Genomic DNA, 9934 nt, shown 5'->3' on the forward strand with positions numbered 1-9934 from the left:
GCCACACTCTTAACCTGTGATGAAACTACACTGATGGTGAAACAGAGCCCAAACGGAAAGAGCCAGTGGTACTTTATATTTTCTTTGTGCAAGATAGTGACAATCTTCTTGAAGTCCCTCCTTTTCTGAATAGTAATATGGGATAAGTCAACGTGGTGACCTTGCCAAACTATCTGGCCTATCTAACTCTTAAAGAAAATATTTCTCCCAATTGAGAAAAAGTTATGAAAAACAGGTCACTATATCGCAGGGGAGAATACCCATGGAAGGCCCAATGAGTGATGTGCTCTTTTCAGTTTAATAGAACGCATTTCAGCAGTGTCATAGCTAACTCTCAAAACTGCTATACAGATGCCAGTCACAACTTGAGAACAGTCACATTTGGGGCCTTCTGGAATACTCCTGAACCTTAATCCTCAATAGGATCTTTTAAATCTGTAATTAATTTCTCCAGCTTTTCAGTTGACTTCTGCCATTGTGCGGTTGCAGAGGCCTGGTCATCTAGCTGCGTTTCAGCCTCATCAACATTTTCCCATGTACTCAAATCACTGTGGAGCTCAGAGACAGTTTCCAAAATCTCCTGCTTCATAGAAAGCTTTTCCTGGTGGAAATCTTTAAACCAGGTCCGAGTCAACTCAAGTCAGCACATCTTGAGCTTTGTATAATGATCACGTCAGCCTTGCTGCTGCAGCCTACCTCCAAATTGCCACTCTCTGTCTCACTGTCATCACTGGGGTCTTCCTCCAGCAGCATAGTGCTGTTGGCATATGAAAAGTGCTTTAAAATAGACTGATTTTTTTCCGAAGACATTCTGAGTGACTCGCCAAAAGAAAATTATTATTTACCTGCTAATTTTCGTTCCTGTAGTACCATGGATCAGTCCAGACCGTGGGTTATGTCCCCATTCCAGCAGATGGAGTCAGCCAAAGCTTTGAGGGGGGGTCACCATAAGTACTACTACCCCCTCTGCAGGAGTTCAGTATCGAGTATATCAAAGCCCGAGTAAACAAACAAACCCCCGTATTGGATCAAGTTTAAAGTGAACGGCAACAAACAGCCGCACAACCAAAGAATGAACTGTAACCCTCCCACCAACGGGTAGGAGGACATGAATACAGCATGCCAACCCCAAAAGGGACTGCGAAATACAGTGAGAACTGAGAAATCGTGAAAAACAGGAATGATCACTATCGCCCCATAGAAGACAGCTGAGCAGGATTACAACCCAAAAGCGGTGGGCGTCTGGACTGATCCATGGTACTATAGGAACGAAAATTAGCAGGTAAATAATAATTTTCTTTTCCCTGTACGTACCTGGATCAGTCCAGACCGTGGGATGTACCCAAGCTTCCCTAAACCGGGTGGGGTCCTGCGAGGCCTGCTTGGAGAACCTGCTCGCCAAAATGCCCAGAGACAGAAGAGGCGAGGTGTAGACGATAGTGTCTCGAGAACGTATGTAGTGACTTCCAGGCGGCCGCACGACAGATTTCCTGTGGGGAGACCAAACGAGTCTCCGCCCAGGAAGCCGCCTGCAAACGCGTAGAATGCGCCACGATGCCGGGCATTGCCGGGCATTGCCGGGCATTGCCGCTTCTTACATTGGGGCGGGGCGCCACAATGTAAGAAGCGGCAATGCTGGCTTTCAGCCATCGGGCCACGGTCGTCTATGAGGCCTGGGAACCCTTCCGAGGACCGGACCAAAGTACGAAGAGATGGTCGAAAGTCCGGAACTCATTCGTAGCCTCCAGATAGATACGCAGAGTGCGCTTGACATCCAGAAGTCGGAGAGCCCTTGGTTCAGACGACGAGAAAGACGGCAGTTCCACCGTCTGATTCACATGGAACGCAGACACCACCTTCGGAAGGAAGGAGGGAACAGTGCGGAGCGAAACTCCGGAGTCAGAGAAGCGGAGATAGGGTTCTCTACACGACAGGGCCTGCAGTTCCGAGATGCGTCGAGCGGAGCAAATGGCCACCAGAAACACTGTCTTGAGAGTGAGGTCCTTAATCGTCGCATTGCGCAATGGTTCAAACGGAGGTTCCGACATAGAGCGGAGCACGAGGTTAAGACTCCAAGCGGGACAAGGTTCCCGGACCGGAGGTCGCAAGTGCTTGACACCCTTGAGGAAACGCATAATATCCGGGTGCTGAAGCAGGGAGCCCCCGTCGCGCAGGAGCGACCCAAGGGCGGCCACCTGAACTCGCAGTGAATTATAGGCGAGCCCCTTGTCTACCCCCGCTTGTAGAAACTGAAGGATCTGAGGAACCGAAGCCTTTGTGGGTCTCGTGTTCTGGTCGGTGCACCACAGTTCGAAAACCTTCCAGACCCGACCGTAGGTCGCCGACGTCGAAGTCTTCTTGGAACGCAAGAGCGTTGACACTACCGCCTCCTGGTAACCTCGGCGGCGGAGACGTTGCCTCTCAAAAGCCAGGCCGCAAGACAGAAGAGTTCTGCCTGGTCGAAAAATACCGGGCCCTGATGCAGGAGGCGAGGGGGATGTCCCAGGCGGATGGGGCCGTCGATCACCAGTTGGAGAAGGTCCGCAAACCAGGGTCTCCGTGGCCATTCTGGTGCGACGAAGATCACGAGTCCCCGATGAGCTTCTATTCTGCGGAGTAGTCTTCCCACCAGAGGCCATGGCGGAAACGCATAGAGAAGAAGATGGTCCGGCCACGGGAGCACCAGGGCATCCACACCCTCTGCTCCTCGCTCTCTGACGACTGAAGAAACGGGGAGCCTTTGCGTTTTGCGCGGACGCCATTAGATCCATGTGGGGAGTTCCCCACCGGCGAACAAGCAGCTGCATCGCCTCGTCGGAGAGGGACCATTCCCCGGGGTCCAGGCGCTGGCGACTGAGGAAATCCGCCTGGACGTTGTCCCCGCCCGCGATGCGCGAGGCCGCCAGACGGACCAGATGTCGTTCCGCCCACTGCATCAGCATGGCTGCTTCGAGCGTGACCTGTGGACTGCGAGTGCCGCCCTGCCGGTTGATGTAGGCCACCGTGGTCGCGTTGTCCGATAGGACCCGAACCTCCCGATTCCGTAGAAGTGGTAGGAAGTGGCGCAAAGCTAGTCTGACTGCCCTGGTCTCCAGACGATTGATGGACCACTTCGTCTCCTCCGTGGACCACGTCCCCTGTGCAGAGCTGCGTTCGCAGACCGCCCCCCAGCCTACGAGACTGGCATCGGTGGTGACCACCACCCAATGTGGGAGATCGAGGGACACGCCGCGAGCCAGATTCTCCGGATCCATCCACCAGCAGAAGCTGTTCCTGGCCACCTGTGGAAGGGGAAGGAGCACCTGGTAGTCCTGCGAGAGAGGTTTCCAGCGGGATAGAAGCGCCCTTTGGAGGGGCCGGAGGTGAGCGAACGTCCACGGGACCATGTCGATGGTGGAGCCCATCACCCCAGGAGCTGCAGGTAGTCCCATGAGGTGGGAACTGGTAACGCAGAGAACCGCTGTATGTGTTCCCGCAAGGCGAGCGCCTTGTCCTGTCGTAGAAAGACCGCGCTCAGACGAGTGTCGAAAGTCGCCCCCAAAAAATCCAAGCGCTGTGAGGGTACGAGGGAACTCTTGGAGAAGTTCACTACCCATCCCAGGGACTGCAGGAACTGTATTACCCTGGACACCGCCGCCTGACCAAGTGTGAAAGATTTCGCTCGAATGAGCCAATCGTCCAGGTAAGGATGAACCAGAATACCCTCCTTCCGAAGGGCGGCCGCCACGACCACCATGATCTTGGTGAAGGTGCGCGGTGCCGTCGCCAATCCAAACGGGAGCGCTACAAACTGGAAGTGTTGGTCCAGAATCTTGAACCGGAGAAGCCGATGATGCTCCCGACGGATGGGGATATGAAGGTAGGCCTCCGTCAGGTCCAAGGAGGCCAGGAACTCCCCCCGAAGCACTGCCGCAATCACCGAGCGCAGTGTTTCCATCCGGAATCGGACCACCCGGAGGGATTTGTTGACTTCCGTCAAGTCCAGGATGGGTCTGTGGGAGCCGTCCTTCTTTGGAAACACGAAGTAGATGGAATAATGGCCCAAGCCCACCTCTCCGGAGGGCACGGGCACAATGGCTCCTATCTCCCGAAGACGGTCCAGTGTCGACTGCACCGCCCTTCGCTTGGAAGCTGAGCCACAGGGGGAGAAGATGAACCTTCCCTGCGGGGCGCGGACAAATTCCCAACGCGTAGCCGTGTTCTATGGTATCCAGGACCCACTGGTCCGAAGTGATCCGCGCCCACTCCTCGTAGAAGAACGCCAGCCGCCCTCCAATCCTGGGGACGATGGAGTGGGCGAGCCGAACATCATTGGGAGGACTTAGGAGAGGGCTGCCCTGATCCGGAGGCGGGACGTGCGGGCCTGCGCCCGCGAAAGGAGCGCGACCAGGGCTGTGACCTGGTGGCGGAGGACCTGGGGGCCGCCGGCCTGTAATTCCTGTAGCGCCGTTGCGCCCTGGCCCTGGTTCGTGAAGATGAGAACGCCCTGGAGGGCCGGTACCTGTCCTCCGGCAGACGATGGACCGCGTTCTCCCCCAGGGACTTGATGAGCTGGTCCAAGTCCTCCCCGAACAGGAACTTACCCCTGAAAGGCAGGGACCCCAGGCTCGACTTGGAGGACGTATCCGCCGCTACCGAGACCATTGATCGAGCCAGGACCCGAAACAGGTCGTAGGAGGCATCAGCCCCATACGCCACCGCAGCTTCCAGCCGATCCGCCTGGGCGGCCTCTCCGGCCGGCAGAACCTGAGAGGTGAGAAGCTGTTGCACCCAGAGGAGGCTCGCCCTCTGCGCTAGCGAGCTGCACATCACCGCCCGCATCCCGTAAGGCTGCGCCACCCGTGACAGGTATGGTTGTCCTCTTCGTGACTGCCGACACCGCGGAGTCCACTTTCGGTACCTTGATGAGATCCAGATAATCCTCCGGCAGCGGATACAGTTTTCCCATAGCACAACTGACCTTGAGGGAAGCCTCGGGAGCGTCCCATTCCCTAGTGAGGAGCTGCAGGAACGACTCGTGGATGGGGAACGCCCGAGCCCTCGGACGAAGGGCTGCCAGCACCGGGGTCACCTTTCTTAGCCGAAGTAGTGACGACAGCGGGCGACTACGGAGCTGGTGGATCCGGCGGTGGATCGAGGTCTAACTCCTGGATGATTTGCGGGATAAGCTCCTCCAGCTCTTCCCGCTGGAAGAGACGCAGCGTGCGCGGGTCGTCCCACTCTGCCGAGGAGTCCCCTTGCGCCAAATCCACCAGGTCCGGCCCCGGGGACGCTGGGCCCGGCCCCCCGCCTCCGACTCCCACGGGAAGCCGGCTGCGGGCGGGAGGCTGGGGGGGCCCCCACTCCCGCCGGGACGGGGGGGGCCTGAGGGGGAGAACGAGGGCCACGGGACCTTAGCGGGGGGGCGGACCCGCGGGGGGCGTCCAGGCCCTGTAGATATGCAGTGTGCATCAGCGGTATAAATTCCGGGGAAAGCCCCGGCCTACCCGAGGGGGCCCCGGTGGGGGGGACCCCGTGGAAACCCGTGTCCACCAGATCCGGTTCCGGCAACAAGCTCGGGTGGGAACCCTTGGGGGAATCCCTGTCCTCCCGCGCTGCCTGAGTCCCCTCAGGGCGCAGGGAATGCAATATGGCCGCTGTTCCCGCCAAGAATGGGGGAGGGGCCGGCCCGCACCGCCCGGGCAAGCCTGCCAAAAAGGAAAAATCGTCCCGGGACCGCGACGTGCCTTCCCCCCCGGGGAGGCACCGAGCGCAGATCCCTTCGCGCGAAATGTGCGATCCCGGGTCGCCGCAGGCCGAACAACGCAACGGCCGCGGCATCGGGAGCGCTGGCGAAAACGGAGCAGGCAGGCAAAAAAAAAAAATTCAGAAAGCCTCGGGGGGGCCAAGAGGAGAAACGCCGGTGCGGGGGGGCCCGATCGGCCTGCACTGCCCACCGGCTGAAAAACGGCGCCGCGGGGGGGCCTTCCTGGCCTCACAACCCGCCGAAGAAGAGCTCCCTGCTCCCTGCTGCAGCCCACGAGGCCGCGGGGGGGCCTTCCTGGCCTCACAACCCGCCGAAGAAGAGCTCCCTGCTCCCTGCTGCAGCCCACGAGGAGCCGGCAAGATGGCCGCGGGAGAGGGAGAAAACGGTGGGAGGCCGGTTCCACCGGCCGCCGCGTCCAATAAGCTGCAAAAGAAAAATACAGCAAAAACCAATACAACTTACCCCGGTGAACAACAACAGCCTAGTCGCCGGGAAAGGAGAGAGAGAGACAGCACCAAAAGGAAGCCACGCCTCTCCAATTAAACCAATTAACTTTTTTTTTTTTTTTTTTTTAAAGAACAAAACTTGATCCAAAACAACTAAATATAATAGACAGAGAAGAAAAACCCAATCAAGGGAACAATGGTTACAGGTAATCGGGAGCAAGCCCAGATTCCCCTACTCGCATCTGCTGGAGTCAGAAGATACTGAACTCCCTGCAGAGGGGGTAGGGTAGTAGTACTTATGGTGACGCCCCCTCAAAGCTTTGGCTGACTCCATCTGCTGGAATGGGGACATAACCCACGGTCTGGACTGATCCAGGTACGTACAGGGAACACACCTTTGACCAAACTGTTGAGAAAGGAGGTAAAACCGCTGAGAAATCGAGGATTTAAGTGGATTAAATCGAGAGCTCAAACCTTAAAGCAGCTATTTAACAGGATAACGATTATTTCCTCCCATGTCTGTCTGTTTGAATCTTGTAGACTTTTCGCTTGGTCTCTGCTCATTGTTGCCTTGCTTGTTTGGGCCCTCCTATTACTGCATCCTCCTTTTCTGGTTGTTTTAGTCCTGACCCTGTGCCTAATCTTGTAGTGTACGTCCTTGTCCTGTTTGTAGGTACCCTTTTGTTTCCTGTCCTGTTTGCAGCCAGTCCTGCTTTTGTGAGGGTCCCAATTTCTATTCAAGTGCTCCTCCTGCCGGCCACCTGACTCAAAGGAGAGGTGACTGGTCCAGGCTGTCTCAGTTCCTGTTTCAGCCAGCTGTTCCTGGGGACAACCTGCTCCAGCTCTAGGGGTTATCCTAACAAGCAGTCGAGCCCTGACATTACGGAGTCTTCTCCCATCCTACTGCGATCCAGATGCATTGCAAAGCACAGAGTGCTTTCTGTGCTCCTGAACTGATGCCATTGTTTCCTCCTTTAAGTCTTCTGCCTCAGCCAGCAGTCCTTCAACAGCAAAACACTACTGGCTTTTTTTTTTCTTTACAGCTTTAATGAGCAGGAATTAGGCACAGCCACAGGGCTCAGGAGAAGGGATGAAAAAAAGAGAGAGGGAATCCTTGCTTGGTTCCTTTTTTTTTCTTTAAGGGGAGGAGAGAAGAGAAAAAGCTGGGGGAGGAGAAGAAGAGTAATTCCAGCAACCATAACAGGAAAAGCCTGTTCCAACAACTGGAATCCTCCTGGTTCACTGTTTGTGCTAAACTGAGGGACAGAGTTTACCTCAGAAGCTGCCATCAACATTTCTAGCTTCTTTACCAGGCCCTAGCTCACAGCATGGGATGCATGCCTGCCATCTGCTGGATATAGAGAATATTGGTAGGCTGACGTTAGCACAGGAGCCTATCCGGGATGATGTCAGAAAGCCTGTTAGTCTCTGTCTCTATCTGTTGGTTGGGAGGCATAACCCATGCATCTTGATTGGTCTGGATGGATGAAAAGGAATGGCAGTTTGCTTTCTTGAGAGGATTTAAAATACACAATCTGAAAACATGGAAAATTATTTTAATGTAACCATTATGTTACTGTCTTACACATCAACTGCAACTTGAGGAAACAGGTCTCCTGTAACATTACTCTCGCACAGATTCCTGCATAAGGAATAGGCAGGTCTCCTTTTAAAGGATCTCCTTACTTGAAGGCAGAGGGAGTATGCTGATCCTGATCAAAGGGGCCCAGTTCCAGCCTGCAGACCAAGGCCCCCAATTTCTCACAGTCCTCCACATCACATGGGTACCGTCCTTCTAGCACATTGAATTTGGCTTCTTCATACAGAAGTCTCAAGACATCCTCATTGTCAACCTAATATAGCCAAAGACAGAAACAAGATGGGTTGATTATATGCAAAATCTAGTGGATTCTAGAACAAGCTGGGAGAACCAAAAGTGGCTCCCTGGATTTCACAGACACAGATGGAGCACCAGCCATCCCTTTAATTATAACATCAATGCACAAAAATCAAAACTGCATTTTTTTTTTTAAAGCTCATATTTGATGATAAAAGACAAAACCAGATTTACTTTGCAGAAAACACCACTGCCTTGTAAGGTAATTGTTGTTTTTCATCTCTTCTTGATAAGTGTATAGATTAAGCGCTTATTTTCACTTGCCTCTTTAACTTACCTGTAACTCTCTCCTCTTGGGAAAGAACACATTTCTTCGGAATTGTAAAGATGGCTCATCTGCAAGAAAAAGCATTCCGAATATTAGCATATCCTACTAGTGGTCTTACAAAGCAACACACACCCCCCCCCCCCTAAATTTAGGAATCTTGTTAACTAACCACAGCTACTGCTGATAAGTGAAAGTGGCTTCGGCAATTCTTTGAGTGATTAAACACCCTTCTTATAACCTCGTCAGCCTATTGTTCTGTGGTCTGTCATTTTGCATATGGCCCTCTTCCTACAAAGCAGCCCCATCCTATCCCAGGAAAGATGCTGACACCTAAGTGACAATAATCATAGACAATAAAATTCAGATTCCCCCAGAAACTTATGACTTTCAAAAGCAGAAATTTTTTTCCAGTAGTTACCAACCCTGGACAATGTCATCCTCTGGACTGTCAGTGAATCGGAAGAGCAATTCCTGCCACTGCCGACACAGTTTGTAAGGCTGGTGCTTTGGTTTTAGCTGCAGCTCTTAAAAAGAAGAGAAAACAAATTAAGCCCATCACAAACACAACAGATGAGCATGTTACTTGGCTGGCAATGTTTTTTACTGCCCCTTATTCAGCTCCAAGTTGCGATATACTTTTATATTGCCTTCTTGAAAACAAGTTCAACCCAAGGCAGCTTACATCAAGCAAATACAAAAATCAAAATACATCATATAAATAATTCAGCAATACAATATATAATACAGCATAAAATACATACTACATAAATAATCAAGAACCAGAATACAAACACCCTGCTCTCACTAGTGTACAATGCTAGTCACTTTGTACAAGAAAAATGTTTTCTTACAAGCAGCACTTTCTGCTCCTCTTTGAAGATTACCAAGCAAACAATCAAAGCAGCAGCAACCTTACCATCCAATGGGAAAACTCCTTGTTCTCAAATTGGTGGCAATGTTTAGTCACAGAAAATTCCTAATATTTTTTTTCACTATTTGCTAAGTATTAAATTGATTTGTCATGTTAAAGCATGTAGCTCAAATAGCACAAATCATGCTTCCTGACCACTGCAAACAGGTAAAAAACCTGATAAGCAAATAGGGAGAGTGAAGCTGCTTACCTGTAACAGGTATTCTCCATGGACAGCAAGACAAACAGCCACATAAGATGGGTGATGTCATCTGATGGTACAAAATTGGGCTGCTTTTTCTCAAAGCCCAAAAGTTTCCATTCTGCCCACGCTAACATCCTTGTTTGTGAGTCTCCTTAGTCTATTTTCAAGCTTGGTAAACTTCCCGTGGAGGAGAGAGGGATTAAGTGGCTGTTTGTTTTGCTGTCCACAGAGAACACCTGATACAGGTAAGCAGCTTCACTTTCTCCATGTCAAGCCCAACAAATAGCCATATGAGATAGATGAGGGTTGCCTCAAAGTGAGTCTGACTTTCCAAGGATTCTTGGCAACCTGTACTATGTGTTTAGGAAAATTAGTTTGGGTTATTTTAAATGTTCTTAAACACTGCTTGTCAAAATGAACTGTCATTGCACGAGACCTTATCTAAGCAGTAATGTTTTGTAA

At 52.2% G+C, this 9934-nt stretch overlaps 1 protein-coding gene and 1 long non-coding RNA gene across 7 annotated transcripts in view; one reads left to right on the plus strand and one right to left on the minus strand.

Annotated features, from left to right (window-relative positions):
- The window catches only part of FRMD8 (FERM domain containing 8), a 112140-nt gene that overhangs the window by 59381 nt on the left and 42825 nt on the right, over positions 1-9934 (minus strand). For all 6 annotated transcript variants that reach the window (XM_029611246.1, XM_029611243.1, XM_029611242.1 and 3 more), the window contains 3 exons: positions 8780-8881; positions 8367-8425; positions 7879-8045 (listed from right to left, as the gene is read on the minus strand). In XM_029611246.1, the coding sequence (XP_029467106.1) occupies positions 7879-8045; positions 8367-8425; positions 8780-8881 (328 nt within the window). The remainder of the gene's footprint in view (positions 1-7878; positions 8046-8366; positions 8426-8779; positions 8882-9934) is intronic.
- Positions 1-9934, plus strand: part of LOC115096524 — a 49352-nt gene that overhangs the window by 28996 nt on the left and 10422 nt on the right. The gene's annotated exons all lie outside the window — the stretch shown is intronic.

Source organism: Rhinatrema bivittatum, chromosome 8 (genome assembly GCF_901001135.1).
Source record: "Rhinatrema bivittatum chromosome 8, aRhiBiv1.1, whole genome shotgun sequence".
NCBI classification, from domain to species: domain Eukaryota; kingdom Metazoa; phylum Chordata; class Amphibia; order Gymnophiona; family Rhinatrematidae; genus Rhinatrema; species Rhinatrema bivittatum.